Below are 16,215 nucleotides of genomic sequence, written 5' to 3' on the forward strand. Positions count from 1 at the left end.
TACTTCGTATATTTTGTTATTAAGTGATATTTTGTTTTTTTTTGGTATATTTTTGAGTTTAAAGTAGAAATATAACAAAAAAACAAGTAATACTGATAAGTCTAATGACATTTTTTATTTTAAAATAAAAAAATGAGGTATATAATACATACAAAACAGACACAGAAAAGATACAGACGTAGTACCTACATGAGTTGATAATTTTACATAGTTATCTAATCTATTCTAGAGCTTTTGTTAAAGTAGTTTTTGAAACGTCAGAATATAATATTCGGCATTTGCTTACAACTTGCAGGACATATTGCTTTTGTTCTTCATCTTTTGTCAGAAGGTCGTTAAAGTCGGTTATTAATTTAACACCACGCTCAGCCATATAATTAACTACTTTTAATGTTTTGACAATTTTCAATCCTTCTTGGAAGTCATTATTTTGAGGCCAGGTGTTTGGATTTTGTCTTAGGAAATCTGTTTTTATATTAAATCGGTCAAAGAATGTAAATGTTTCTTTGGTAAGTAAATTTACCAATCCTCCATCAACTACCTCTTTTAATTTTTCTTTCCTAACTTTTGGATTTACAACCCTAGCATGCTCTGATGGTTCATCTGTGCTACTGAGCAATTTATTAGCCATTAACAACTTTTCATCGTCTGTAATGGTGGGATCAAAAAACGATAATCCCACCAACTCTGCATTCAAATACCACAAATGGTTCGAAAATTTGGTCAGGGCTATTTCTGCAATGTCGTTGTCACATTCTTTATAGTCTAACAGACTATGCAAAATACCTAAATCTTGCTTTGGCGCAAGATGAGCTTTTGGAGCATTGAACCAAGCTTTACAATAAATTTTAACTAGGAAAACAGAAATGGCACGCACAGAACTTTCTTCTTCTTTAGACATCTTAAATTGACGACGAAAAATGAACATTTTTAAGCAGTAAATAGCCTTTGCCATCCACCTAGCGTGATGAATGGCTCCAGGAGTTCTAAAACCCACAACATTGCCGTCTAGTGATCCAACAAATACGAGAACCAACTGCAACAGTTCCTTGTAGTCATCTCTGGGGTGGCTCTCAGTTAATTTGGTCTCGAATTCAGCAGTAACATTTGCAATTACTTCTGGAGTTAGCTGCTTTTGTATTAGATTGTCACTGATACCTGTGTCGTATTTTCCTTTGTCTACCTTGGGCCACGCAGTGAGGAATCTTTTGAAAATGTCTCGATGAGGTCCAGTGGTTGATCCCATTTTTGTGTCGAATACGCCTCTTAACACAATTTCCAAGATATGGTGACGGCAAGCTAGGTGTAGCAATTCTCTTCCTAACATTTGCTCCAATAGGACGCATGCTCCTTTGAGTCTTCCCGTGTTCGATGCTGCATTGTCGAAGCGCATCGCCTTGACGGTGTTGGGAAGACCCCATTCCTGTAGGCATTCATATACGGCTACGGCTTGCTCTTCTCCAGAGCTGCTTGCTCTTCTCCAGAGCTGCTTGCTGTTACAGGAACTCCCAGCAGCTGTTCCTTTTCGCCATATGAAATAGCAATAGCTATTCGCTCACATTGCTCATGTTTTAAAACACCCGGTAAAAGTTTACCATCCCAATGGACAACCACGGGCTCTTTTTCAGGAATGTCATCCCAATGGACAACCACGGGCTCTTTTTCAGGAATGTTTACTTTATCTAAAAAATTTTTAGTATATTGTTCTCTGAACATTTGCCTTCTAGAATGTAATAAAGTTTTCGAGACTTTGTACTCAAGAGGGTCAAGGTTTAGTGCTTCTAGAGTAGCTATTGAAATTCTCGTGGCATTTCTGTCGGATACCTTACATCGATCTAACACAATGGATAATTTCATGTTTAAAATCTCTTTAACGCCCCTTGCAAATGAAACTTTCATCCTCTTGCTCTCAGATGGTCCTGGATCTTCTGCAGCTTCTTCAGGGATGTCCATTTCCTCCAAGCTCTCAAGTTCCTGGTAGATGCTGTCCTCTTCAGTATCTTCTTCTTCTTTTCCTTCTTCGAGCTTGTCTTCATCATCCGTCTCTAAGAAGCAACAAAAGAAAGAGAAAAAAAAGACTATAAAAACTTGTCGTTTTAGCAGAATAGTAATAATACATAGGTACTAAATTACCTACTTCTAATTATCAATAGGTATTATTTTAAGAATATAAACTCAATCATAAAGATGCCAAATGATGCTCTCATGTACAATTTTCTTTCAATTATAATGAAACTATTTACTTATTTGTTTATCTACTTTTTAGAATAATAATAATAAAATAAACTCACCAATATCAAAAGTTTCTTCTTGGATTTGTCGGTTCATTTTTGCAAGTTCTTTTTGCGCCTTGATTTCTTCAGCTCGAGACAACTTGAGATCCACTCCAGCCATGGAACCTGGGCGGCCCTTCTGCCTCTGTTTCACGAGAAATGCCTTATCTTCTTCCAATTTCATCAGAGCCAAGGCATCTTGTTGAGCAATATCAAAGAGATCATTCAACTTTTCAACAAACTGTTTAAATTTGTTCTTGGCCGTTTCCGATGTTTTCTTCCGGTCTTTTTGAAGACTTCTCCACTCGGCGTGAAGTTTTTCCAGCTTAGTAATTGCATCTTGCTCATGTTTAGTCGGGATTCGAGCTTTCCCCCAAAAAATGAACACTTCTCGTATGGTCAGTTTTGCTGATTCTCTTACAGTTAATTTCACAGTACGTAAATTATAAAATAAAGCACATAAGACTTGACGATTTGAGGGTAGTTTACAACCGGTGATCTGGTGAATGGGATAGCCCACAAGAAATAATTTATCCTTGTTCCGGTTTTGTACACCTGATGTGAATGCCATTTCAGAGTCCAATAGGTAAATAACAGTTAACTAGAAAAACGAAACAAAATATATTACAAACTTTAATTTCAATAAAATATTTTCAAATATCTTTTAAAATAATACTATAATATCACGCATCACCCCTACTCTGGAACTCTCTACCACAACATATCAGACTCTCACCTACCATCGAAACCTTCAAAAAGAGCCTGAAGACCCACCTCTTCCGACAAGTCTATAACCTGCAGTAACCACCGATCGACCAAACCACTGCACGACCAGCTCTACCCTCGCCTACTGTATTATCACCCATCCCTTGTAGATTGTTGCAGAGACAGCAGGTGCAATGAACCATGAGGTTAATGCACTGAAAAGCAAACTTAGACGTGGTGGGGTACCATTTGTTACAAGACGCTTAGATAGAAAAAGGATGGTGACTAAACAGTGTCTGACGACGCAGACAGACCATGACTGGAGGGTCAAAGACAACAACCGATATTCTGACCGCGGGGGGCGGGGGAGGCCTAACATAGGGATGAGGCCGTGTGACAGGTGGAGACGGTTCTCTCGACCTGTGGGGCAAGGTGTGATGAGTGCCTGGTCTCGAGATCCTGGTGTAATGTTGTGTGTTCAACCCCACAAGTTTGAACAGAGGGGGGAGGTATGTGGTGTAGTGACCACTGTGTCCTCTAGGGGGCGCTGTGTGGGTGTCCCAGGATGAACGGATAGTCTTGTTCAGAGAGGTAACAGGAGCAGGGTGCTAAAGGATCGTTATGTATCTCAAGGTGGGTGGCCTTGGGATAGAGATTTGTGTGTGTGTTGATCAGCAGTGATACAGCTGAGGTGCTGTTTCAATGTGTTTGGGAAGTCTCCAGGTAACTGGTGAGACAGGCGAGACCTGTTACCTACAAACCCACCCAGGGGGTGTGTTTAAGAATGCTATTGTAAAGTGTGTATGAGTGGTTGAAGAACCTGTGATGAGATTATAGCCATGTGACCCGGTGCGCGTGGCTACGGACCATATAAGGTGGCCAGGGTAGGTCACATGGAGTGAATGCTGGGACCTGGTTGGTCTGCTTTGGAAGGTCCTGTCTGAGAGAGATGGGGCTGGCTTCCTGAAAGCAAGTGAACGCTGTGTTTAATGGCTGCACGTGCCTGATAGTTCCCTGGAGGGAATGGACGTCTGCAGTAAGCTGAAGCAGCCATGAGGTAAACCCAGAGAGGGGATATAAATGTGAGGCTAAGAGAGCCTGTGTGCTGGACATGACACAACCTGTGTGACCACAGGGATAACAGAGTGAAGCTCTGTCATGGACGCTATGCTGTTTTGATGAACTTTATGTTGCTGCTGTGGGTTTATGATGTCTGAAGAAACCGCATGAACTGTTCTTGTTTTATGGAAAACCCGTGCCGGGCGTGATTATTTGGCTGCCAAGCGAGTGTCCCCAACCTTGAATGACAGCACTACCTTACAATGGGTAACAGGAGAAATGAACACCAATATTTGTTGTGCAGTTTCTCCTGACTACATTGATACCCCATATTAGGAGGAATAGTACTGTTTGGGCGCACAGCAGGGATCGGAAGGGAAGGAGCGCTATGTGACTTTTGAATTGCAAAATTGGTTGGAATAGATAGCAGACGCAATGTTGTGTTTGCAGAGGCCCTGATGTAACTAAACAGTGGAAACCCCCCACAAGGGACCCCATTTTGGAAATTACACCCATCAAGGAATTTATCTGAACGTGTGCTAAGCAAATTGAACCTGCAGGTGCTTCACAGAATTTATAACGTTGAGCCATGATAATAAAAAATTGAAATTTTTTCCACAAATATGTTTCTTTAGCCCCAAGTTTTTTGTTTTCTCAAGGGTAAACAGGAGAAAACAAATGGTACAGTTTGCTGAGAAATTTCTCCTGTTTACACCAATACCCCATATGTGGTAAAAAACTACTTTTCAGGCACAGTGCAAAGCTCAGAAGGGATGAAACGCCATATTACAGTTCAGATTTTGTTGTTATGGTTTGCGGGTGCCATGTCACAATGGCAGAACACATGACTTGCCTGAACAGCAGAACCCTTCCAAAAGTCCTATTTTACAAACTACACTCCTCAATGTATAGGTGCAGTGATCATATTGACAATACAGGTGTGTCACAGAAACTTATGTTTTAGCCCCAGGTCTTACACTTTAACTCTGGGAAATCAGTAAAAATGGCACGAACATGTGTTACACAATTTCTGCTGAAAGTGGCAATAACCCATATGTGGCTGTACAGTACTACTTAGCCACACGGCAAGACTAGGGAGGGACAGAGCGCTGTTTCACTCTTGGAGCGCAGATTTTCCAAGAAAAGTTTGTAGACTCCAAGAGCAGAATCCCCCTCAAGTGAACACCATTTTGTAAATTACACCCCTTTGGGAATTTATCTACAGGTGTAGTGACAATTTTGACTCCATGGATGCTTTCCAGAAGCAAACAGCAATATACAGTATGTTGCTGAGTGAAAATTGCAAATCTGCTGTTGTAGTGCCCAGTACTTTGTAGTTCCCGTACATTGCAGTGCCCATACATTGCATTGCCCTTACATTGTGCCAAGCTTGTGCTTCTGGAGACAAGCACCCCATAAATTTATCAGGAGCACTACAGTACTGACAAACATGTGGACACTAGATGTCTTTTAGGCACACTGAGGCTCAGAAGGGAGGGGTTTTTTTTAACTTAGGAGCGCAGGATTAGATGGATTTCTTTGGGGGAGCCATTTTGCTTTTCCAGAGCTTTTGTGTTACCACTATCTTGAAAGTCCCATATATTTCCATTGACAGATGAAGGACCTGAGTGGGAACATTTTACATAACATTACTCTGTCGCCTTATTGGGGGACACAGAACCGTGGGTGTTATGCTGCTGTCCACTAGGAGGCGACACTATGCATAATCTGAAAAAGATTAACTTTGGCTCCTCCTCTGCAGTATACACCCCTGGACGGCGTCAGCCTTCTCCAGTTTTTGCTTAGTGTCGCAAGGAGGCACACCTTTTTTCTTTTGTTCCTTTCGTCGGAACAGATGAAGAAAAGTGGGTCTCCAGCGAGACTCCCGGCATGGCTCCTTCCTTGGCCCCCTTTTTAGCTGTGCCCAGTTGAAGTGGAGATGGCGGTTCCCCATGTCGCTCCTTCCCCAGTCCCTCGGGTACTGGTCTGAAGTTGAGACCCCCCCCCCTCCTTCCCCAACCCCCCTCAGGGTCTGGGTTGAGGTTGAGGCAAGGATGAAGACCCCCTGATGGTGACAGACGCACCCTCCCTAATCCCCCGCAGGGGGCATTAGGTTGAGAAGCCGCAGGTAGGGTCGGAGTACAGACAGCATTCTGCACCAGGGACCCCAGACCAGCTGTGGGATCCTGCTGGGGCCGGGGGAGGGTGCAGGCAGACGTGGCACAGCAGAGACAGGGCTTTCTGCGCCCCTGCCTCTGCAGCAGCAGTGGCTCCATGGCGCTCCAGGGACCCCCCACACAGGAACCGCTAGCCCTGCTGCCCCCACCGCTAGCCAGTCGCCCATTCCGGGGGGGTCCGGTGCAAATCCGACCCCCTCCCGGACTACCGCACCGCTCTGGAGCCCTCCTGGGCATCAGGCCTCTAATTTAGACCGTCGCCGCCTTTTCCCCGCCCCCCCGGATGACGAAAATGACACTGCAGTGTCATAGAAGGGGCGGATCGAGGCAGGAAGGGCGCGCTTTTACATGGCCCAGCGCGCCCTTTTCCAGCTCTCCGCCCCCTTCCCTCTCCACCTCAGAATCCGGTGGCCATCTTGCTGCACCTGGAGGAAGGCAGCACAGAGTCTCCGGGGGGCACAGGACGTGGGGCTTATCAGCGCTGGATCTAAGGGGAGCATCGGTCAGGTAAGATCACAGCTGGGTCCTTGGTACTCAGCTGTGAATTCCTATACCATATAGCGCTCTCCTACTCCTTTTTCCTCTGCGTAGATACCCCTGAAGGGCCTCTATTAATCAGCCTAGGTACTATGTCGGGCTCAAAGAAAAGAACCAGGCAAGACTGCTTTTATGTAGTCTGCACAGCCTGCAAGGTCACTCTCCCCAGCGGCAGCACGTATCCGCACTGCCGGGACTGTACCCAAAAAACCGGAGCAGAACCCCAAGAAGTCCCTACCAACACTTCTGCGACCGCTACTGCGCCGGAATGGGCAACTCAGATGTCGCAGTCTATGACACAGTCTATAGATAACCTGACCACCACATTACTGCAGGCTCTGCAGGGTCATGTCTCGGCTATGAACGTTACCCAGCAAAGGGACGTCCGGTCTCATGATCAGGGTGCTTCCGACAGTTCGAGGCGTAAGCGGACCCACAGGTCGCGTTCAGCTGCGTCCTCACATAGCAATAGGTCTTCCCCCTCCAGGGAAAGACACAGTGGCCCTCAGGTCACCGAGGCCGTCCCCTGATAGAGAAGGACAATGCGGATCTCCACAACGATCCCAGACCACGAGAAACCTCCGCTCTAGTTCGCCCGCTAGGGAGCTCCTTAGCGATGCGCAGGACTCAGAGGGCATATGTGACTCCAATTCAGATAACGAAACAGAGAACGCTTTGCTCCCTTGTCCCCCTAGCAATACTGCGATAGTTGAGGATATCGTCTCTTCCATCCTTCGGGTGCTGGACATTTCAGATCCAACCCCGGAAGCACCAGAACACAAGATTTCCTTTGAAAGTGTTCAGAAACCATCGAAGGTCTTCCCTAATCACCCGGAATTTCAAAAAATCCTTTCTAAGCATTTTTCGCAGCCTGAGAAAAAATTCGCCAATCGCAAGTATTTGGAAGCAAAATACCCCTTTCCACAGAAAGACACCAAGGATTGGACAGATCCGCCTGAAGTGGACCCTCCAGTCTCTAGGCTGGCAGCACAAACGCTTCTCTCGCTGCCGGACAGTTCAACCCTCAAGGACACGCCCCCCCCGACACGTTAACCCCTTGCACACCGCGATCAAACACGATTGCGGTGAACCGGGGGTTAAAGGGAAGCATCGCGAGGGAGGGGGCTCCCTCCGTGCTTCCCTGAGCCCCCCACAGCAGCGCAATGTGCAGCGCTGCTGCGGGGGGGGGGCTCCATCCCTGCAGGTCCCCGAATCCAAGATGGCGACGGGGACCTTCGGGGGCCTGCAGGGAGCTGGCTTGCTCATGCCTGCAAAGCGCAGGCAAGGAGGAAGCCTGCAGCAGTATCTGTGACAGATCGCTGAGCAGATCAGCGATCTGTCACAGGACAGTGATGTCCCACCTGGGACAATGTAATAAAGTTAAAAAAAAAAAAAAAAAAAAAAGTGTAAAAATAATTTTTAAAAAATCGCTAAATAAATAAAAAAAAAAAAATCCCTAATAAATTCATTTTTTGGAAATAAAAAAAACAATAAAAGGACACATATTTGGTATCACCGCGTCCGTAACGACCCGCCCTATAAAACTGTCCCATTAGTTAACCCCTTTAGCGAACCCCTTAAAAAATAAAAATATAAAACGAAGCAAAAAATAATGATTTATTATCATACTGCCAAACAAAAAGTGCAATAACGCGCGATCAAAAAGACGCATATAAATATGCATGGTACTGCTGAAAACGTCATCTTGTCCCGCAAAAAACGAGCCGCCATACAGCATCATCAGTGAAAAAATAAAAAAAGTTATAGCTCGCAGAATAAAGCGATGCAAAAAAAATTATTTTTTTTATAAATTGTTTTCATTGCATAAAAGCGCCAAAACATAAAAAAAGACCTAAATGAGGTATCGCTGTAACCGTACTGACCCAAAGAATAAAAGGGCTTTATCAATTTTACCGCACGAGGAACGTTGTAAACGCATCCCCCAAAAGAAATTCATGAAACGCTGGTTTTTGTTCATTCTGTGTCCCAAAAATCGGAATAAAAAGCGATCAAAAGAAGTCACGTGCCCGAAAATGATACCAATAAAAACGTCAACTCGTCCCGCAAAAAATAAGACCTCACATGACTCAGTGAGTCAAAATATGGAAAAATTATAGCTCTCAATATGTGGTAATGCAAAAACTATTTTTACAATAAAAAGCATCTTTTAGCGTGTGACAGCTGCCAAATATAAAAACCGCCATAAATAGTAAACCAACCCCCCCCCCCCCCCCCCCCCCGTTATCACCCCCTTAGTTAGGGAAAAATAATACAATAAAAAAAATGTATTTCCATTTTCCCATTAGGCTAGGGTTAGGGCTGAGATTAGGGTTAGGGGTGTGTTGGGGTTAGGGTTGGAGTTATAATTGGGGGGTTTCCACTGTTTGGGCACATCAGGTGCTCTCCAAACGCAACATGGCGTCTGATCTCAGTTCCAGCCAATTCTGCATTGAAAAAGTCAAATGGTGCTCCTTCCCTTCCAAGCTCTGCCATGCGCCCAAGCAGTGTTTTACCACCACATATAGGGTATCAGCCTACACAGGACAAATAGCAAAACAACTTTTGGGGTCCAATTTCTCCTGGTACCCTGGGGAAAATAAAAAATTGGGGGCAAAAATATCATTTTTGTGGAAAAAAATGTTTTTTTTATTTTCACGCCCGGGCGTTATATACTTCTGTGAAGCACTTGGAGGTTCAAAGTGCTCACCACACATCTAGATAAGTTCCTTAGGGGGTCTAGTTTCCAAAATGGTGTCACTTATGGGGGGTTTCCACTGTTTAGGTACATTAGGGGCTCTCCAAAGGCAACAGAGCATTCCATCAAAGTCTGCATTCCAAAACATCACTACTTCCCTTCCGAGTCCCGAAGTGTGCCCATACAATAGTTTTCTCCCACATATGGGGTATCAGTGTACTCAGGACAATTTGGTCAACAGCTTTTGGGGTCCAATTTCTCCTGTTACCCTTGGGAAAATAAAAAAAAATGGGGACTAAAAGATCATGTTTGTTGAAAAATACGATTTTTTTATTTTCACGCCCAGTCGTTATAAACTTCTGTGACGCACTGGGGGGCTCAAAGTGCTCACCACACATCTAGATAAGTTCCTTGTGGGGTCTAGTTTCCAAAATGGTGTCATTTGTGGGGGGATTCCACTGTTTAGGTACATCAGGGGCTCTCCAAAAGCAACATGACACCCGCAGACCATTCCATCAAAGTCTGCATTCCAAAACGTCACTACTTCCCTTCCAAGCCCCGACGTGTGCCCATACAGTAGTTTTCTCCCACATATGGGGTATCAGCGTACTCAGGACAAATTGGACAGCAACTCTTGGGGTCCAATTTCTCCTGGTACCCTTGGGAAAATAAAAAAATTGGGGACTAAAAGATCATGTTTGTGGAAAAAATAAGATTTTTTTATTTTCACGCCCGGGCGTTATACACTTCTGTGAAGCACTGGGGGGTTCAAAGTGCTCACCACACATCTAGATAAGTTCCTTGGGGGGTGTAGTTTCCAAAATGGTGTCATTTGTGGGGGGTATCCACTGTTTTGGTACATCAGGGGTTTTCCAATCGCGACATGGTGTCCGATCTCAATTCCAGCCAAAAAAGTCAAATGGCGCTGCTTCCCTTCTGAGCTCTGCCATGCGCCCAAATAGTCGTTTACACCCACATATGGGGTATCAGCATACTCAGGACAAATTGCAAAATAACATTTAGTGTCCTGTTACCCTTGGGAAAATAAAAATTGAGGGTGAAAAGATCATTTTTGTGGAAAAAATATGATTTTTTAATTGTACCGCTGTACGTTATAAACTTCTGTGAAGCCCTTGTTGGTTCAAAGTTCTCACCACATATCTAGATAAGTTCCTTGGGGGGTCTAGTTTCCAAAATGGGGTCACTTGTGGGGGGTTTCCACTGTTTAGGTACATCAGGGGCTCTCCAAACGTGACATGGCGTCCGATCTGAATTCTAGCCAATTTTGCATTGAAGAAGTCAAACGGCACTCCTTCCCTTCTGAGCTCTGCCATGCGCCGAAACAGTGGTTCCCCCCCACATATCAGGTATCAGCGTAATCAGGACAAACTGCACAATAACTTTTCCAGTCCAACTTCTCCTGTTACCCTTGGTAAAATAAGAAAAATTGAACCTGAAGTATTTTTTTTGTGAAAAAAAGTTAAATGTTCATTTTTTTTAAATATTCAAAAAATTCCTGTGAAGCACCTGAAGGGTTAATAAACTTTTTTAATGTGGTTTTGAGCACCTTAAGGGGTGCAGTTTTTGGAATGGTGTCACTTTTGGGTATTTTCTATCATATAGACCCCTCAAAGTGGCTTCGAATGTGATGTGGTCCATAAAAATAAAATGGTGTTGCAAAAATGAGAAATCGCTGGTTAACTTTTAACCCTTATAGCTTCCTAAGAAATAAAATTTGGGTTCCAAAATTGTGCTAATGTAAAGTAAACATGTAGGAAATGTTACTTATTAAGTTTTTTGTGTGCCATATCTCTGTGATTTAAGGGCATAAAAAAGTTGGAAAATTGCGAAATTTTCAAAATTTTCGCCAAATTTCCATTTTTTCACAAATAAACGCAAGTTATATAAATGAAATTTTACCACTATCATGAAGTACAATATGCCACGAGAAAACAATGTCAGAATCACCGGGATCCATGGAAGCATTCCAGAGTTATTACCTCACAAAGGGACAGTGGTCAGAATTGTAAAAATTGGCCCGGTCATGAACGTGCAAACCACCCTTGGGGGTTAAGGGGTTAATGGTAAGGTACAATACTTTGAGTAAGGCCGGGGTCACATTTGCGATAATTACGGACGAGTGCTATGCGCAAAAAAATAGCTTTGCACTCGTCCCAATGTTAATCTATGGGGTAGCTCCCAGCATCCGATTTTTTTCTCTGCCGTATTATAGATGCTGAGAAAATCGCAGCATGCTGCAATTTGCACCGTATTACACCCGAAAAACGCCAATGCAAGTCTATGAGTTTTCTTTATTTTCATGACTATGAAAACTGTAGATTCACTGTGAAGGCATCAAAACTATGAATTAACACATGTGGAATTATATAATTAACAAAAAAGTGTGAAACAACTGAAAATATGTCTTATATTCTAGGTTCTTCAAAGTAGCCACCTTTTGCTTTGATTACTGCTTTGCACACTCTTGGCATTTTCATGATGAGCTTCAAGAGGTAGTCACCGGAAATGGTCTTCCAACAGTCTTGAAGACGTTCCCAGAGATCCTTAGCACTTGTTGGCCCTTTTGCCTTCACTCTGCGGTCCAGCTCACACCCCAAACCATCTCGATTGGGTTCAGGTCTGGTGACTGTGGAGGCCGGGTCATCTGGCGTAGCCCCCCATCACTCTCCTTCTTGGTCAAATAGTCCTTACACAGCCTGGAGGTGTGTTTGGGGTCATTGTCCTGTTGAAAAATAAATTATGGTCCAACTAAACGCAAACTGGATGGAATAGCATGCCGCTGCAAGATGCTGTGGTAGCCATGCTGGTTCAGTATGCCTTCAATTTTGAATAAATCCCCAACAGTGACACAGCAAAGCACCCCCACACCATCACACCTCCTCCAGGAGGAAGGAGGTGTCCTCCTCCAGTGATGCTCCTGTTTTCTCCTCCTGTTTTCTCCACCTCCACATATATGTATGTGTGTGTGTATGTATATGTGTATATATATATATATATATATATATATATATATATATATATATATACACGGACCAAGACTGCGAACAAGTTCAACAATGTAGAAATCAAGGCAGAGAAGTCCGGCAAGCGGAAACTTGAATTTTTATTGCAGATAATTTAAAAAATCCAGAGTTCAGTAACAAGATGCAGACATAATGCTGAACAGACAGTCTGGGGCGCCGAGACCATGGGGGAAGCAGGGGCTGAAGAGACCATGTGCCAGGAGGGAGCGACTATGACGGGGGAGGACGGGGAGCAGAGCATTATTTTCCTTGTCCCCATTCCACCGCCGTGCATCGCTCTGTCCTCTTGGCTGTGACGTTCAGCAGAGGGCGCGATGATGTAGTCAGTGCGCGCCCTCTGCTGAACGTCACTGCAGAGGACCTGGGAGACAGCAATGGAGCGGGGACCGGTAAATATAGCCAGTGCCGGAGGCGACACCGGCACCTGGCCCCCAGCGACGGAGAGGTGAGTATGTCATTTTTTTTAAAGCAGCGGCAGCAGCATATGGGGGGTATTTATGTATGGAGCATCTTCTTGGGCCACCATTAACCCTTGTGCAGCATTTTAGAGGGGTATTAATCCTTGGAGCATCTTCTTGGGCCACCATTAACCCTTGTGCAGCATTTTAGAGGGGTATTAATCCTTGGAGCATCTTCTTGGGCCACCATTAACCCTTGTGCAGCATTGTATGGGGGTTTTTTATCTATGGAGCATCTTCTTGGCCCCCAGCGACTGAGAGGTGAGTATGTCTTTTTTTTTTTTTTTTTTTAATAGCAGCCACCACTAACCCTTGTGCAGCATTTTCTGGGGGGTTTATCTATGGAGCAACTTCTTGGGCCACCGTTAACTCTTGTGCAGCATTTTATGGGGGGTATTTATTCTTGGAGCATCTTCTTGGGCCACCATTAACCCTTGTGCAGCATTGTATGGGGGTTTTTTTATCTATGGAGCATCTTCTTGGGCCACCATTAACCCTTGTGCAGCATTTTATGGAGCTATTTATCTATGGAGCATCTTTTTGGACCACCATTAACCCTTGTGCAGCACCACCCTTGGCTTATACATGAGTCAATAAGTTTTCTCAGTTTTTTGTGGCAAAATTAGGGGGGGTCGGCTTATACACGAGTATATACGGTAGTTTGTGTTAGAAAAAATTTGGAACTCTAGTGGTTAAATTTAAGGCTATAATCGCGGAAAAAAATTGCGTGGGCTCCCGTGCAATCTTCTCTGCCAGAGAGGGAAAGCCAGTGACTAAGGGCAGATATTAATATCCCAGAGGGGGACCATTATTTTTGACCCCCCCCCCCCCTGGCTACAAACATCTGCCCTCAGCCACCCCAGAAAAGACACATCTATAAGATGCACCTTTCCTGGCACTTAGCCTCTCTATTCCCACTGCCTTTAGCAGTGGCATGTGGGTTAATAAGGGGTTAATGTCACCTTGCAGATGTCAGAAACTTTCCTACGCTAATCAGTTTATCTCCGGGCAGCCACCTGCGCAGACATTTTTTCATTCATTCTGCAGTGGTTTACAGTGGGGCCTATCTAGCGGAGAAAATACCGCGGGAGCCCACGTAATTTTTTTCAACGAATTTACCCGTTAATTTAACACCTACATGTCCCACATTTTACACACATACACTAATCTGATTATTAGTCAGACATATAAAAAACTAAATAATATGAAATGATTTACTGTATGTAAACCATGTGTCATTTCATGTCGGGTTCTGTAATGATTTTACGGAAGCCGGCAATTGATATAGCGGCTATTGTGCTATGTAGAACTCCATGAAATATAAATAAATAAATATATATATATATATATATATATATATATATATATATATATATATAGTGTGTGTGTGTGTGTCTCAATGACGTGTGTGTATACTGTGTGTGTGTGTATGTATATATATATATATATATATATATATATATATATATATATATATATTCTATGTGTATATATCTATTCTTTTGTTTGTGTGTTAACCTCTCATTGGGATCCATTGTATGTTCATTTTGCATTATATCTTCACACGGATGCTTAGATGTGAGAAAATCGCATCCTGGCATTACAATCGGATGACATACGGATCACTGTTCATGAAACATTTGTGCGATTCTGGTCCGTAAAAAATGGACCAATTTTTTATACGTTGTGTGTGACTCCAGCCTAACAAGGTACAATACTTTGGGTAATAAGGTACAAAACTTTGGATACATAGAGAATCAGAAGAACTATACTACATTTCTAATTAAAGGCAATCACAAATATTATTACTATTACACCTACTACATATTGGTATAGGGTCTTGGAGATGGAAATACCCCTTTAATGCAGGCAATGTCTTATTTAAATATCTGGAGAGCAGCAAATAAGTAGTTGCTGCATCTCCATAAAATCTTCTCTACCCCGTCAGCCGAAAAGTGTGTTATCAGTAAGTAAGAGGGTTAGCCCTTTCCTTCCTTCCGACAAGACCTTGTTGTTTTTTTGTGTTGTCTGTCCTATGTAGCGGTATCCCCCTCACGTGTGCCCCCTTCTGTGTCTTTTGCCCCGTGTCTTCTCACCTCCATACCTTGCCCTCTAATAAAGTTGATTTCTGACCCTTGCCTTTCCTCTCCATTCCCTATTCCCCCTGCAGGACTGACCAGTCCTAACAACTTCCCCTTCCCTTCCCCCAAAAAAGGAATATGAGGTCAGTGTGATCAGAAATCTACTCCAGCTATAATTTACACCACATTGTTTGGAGTAGAATAGATTATTATCGAGAGTTTAATTTTAGGCAGAATTGCGAAGCCCTAGTTGTCAGATGCGCCTCATTTAGTAAGGGGTATTATTTATTAAGTTGTGCATGGCCATCTTATTCTGGAGAGCAAAACCGCAGATTAAATGCATCAGGGCCTATGTTTTCTCTGAAATGTGGAATACCATGGTGTTTTATAGTGAAACATATCTAGCCGGAGTCGCTCTGTCATGATCTTATTCATGCACATGGTTCAGGCAGCATGAGTCTAGTGACAGATTCCCTTTAAATGCAATATGTCAGCAGGATTTGTGATGTAGTCCAAGGTTAGCTTAATTTATGGGCAGAGAGTATCATGTCAGTGATGTCACTTACTGGACTGCTTGGTGTAGTTTTGCTAGAATCCTTGTTTTCTTTGGTGCACATGTAGCAGGGCTCAAATTGCTGAGCGGTGTTGTATAACCCTGCTCACACTCCTGATTGGCAGCTTCCTGTGCACACTGTACATTGTCAGCAAGCTACCAATAAGTGGTGGGGGCGGGATTACACAGATTAACTGGACTGGCCTGCACATGAGTCCTAGTCCTGTAGTGATAATATCTTTATGATAAAATACTGATTGTATTGAAACTACAACACATAATAAACATGCGAGAAATAGGAGGAAACCACTATGGCTAAATAGAGCTGTAAGGGGCGCAATAAGAGATAAAAATAAAGCATTTAGAGAATTAAAGCAAGTAGGTAGTGATGAGGCATTAAATAAATACAGAAGATTAAATAAATTCTGTAAAAAGCAAATCAAGACAGCAAAGATTGAGACAGAGAGACTCATTGCCAGAGAAAGTAAAAATAATCCCAAAATATTCTTCAACTACATAAATAGTAAGAAGCTAAAAAATGATAGTGTTGGTCCCCTTAAAAATAGTCTGGGTGAAATGGTGGATGAGGATGAGGAAAAAGCCAATATGCTAAATAACTTTTTTTCAACAGTA

At 43.3% G+C, this 16,215-nt stretch overlaps 2 protein-coding genes across 6 annotated transcripts in view; one reads left to right on the top strand and one right to left on the bottom strand.

The window, feature by feature from the left end:
* The window catches only part of LOC141100145 (uncharacterized), an 82,406-nt gene that overhangs the window by 35,654 nt on the left and 30,537 nt on the right, over positions 1–16,215 (top strand). The gene's annotated exons all lie outside the window — the stretch shown is intronic.
* On the bottom strand, positions 1,444–15,646 carry LOC141099839 (uncharacterized). Its single transcript, XM_073587880.1, has 4 exons — positions 15,596–15,646; positions 2,292–2,874; positions 1,750–2,045; positions 1,444–1,656 (listed from the first exon to the last, which is right to left on the bottom strand). The coding sequence occupies exons 1-4, from the start codon at positions 15,644–15,646 to the stop codon at positions 1,444–1,446; spliced, it is 1,143 nt and encodes a 380-aa protein (XP_073443981.1).

The sequence above is a fragment of the Dendrobates tinctorius genome, unplaced genomic scaffold, assembly GCF_039654945.1.
Source record: "Dendrobates tinctorius isolate UK_male_01 unplaced genomic scaffold, ASM3965494v1 ptg000103l, whole genome shotgun sequence".
NCBI lineage: Eukaryota > Metazoa > Chordata > Amphibia > Anura > Dendrobatidae > Dendrobates > Dendrobates tinctorius.

Bases quoted from the DNA above. Each gene is read 5' to 3' on its own strand.
- LOC141099839 (XM_073587880.1), bottom strand. From the start codon at position 15,646: ATGTGCACCAAAGAAAACAAGGATTCTAGCAAAACTACACCAAGCAGT. The intron at 2,046-2,291 runs GTGAGTTTATTT...GTTGCTTCTTAG, and splicing joins AGAAGAAACTTTTGATATTG to AGACGGATGATGAAGACAAG. The intron at 1,657-1,749 runs GTCTCGAAAACT...CCTGAAAAAGAG, and splicing joins TTGACCCTCTTGAGTACAAA to CCCGTGGTTGTCCATTGGGA.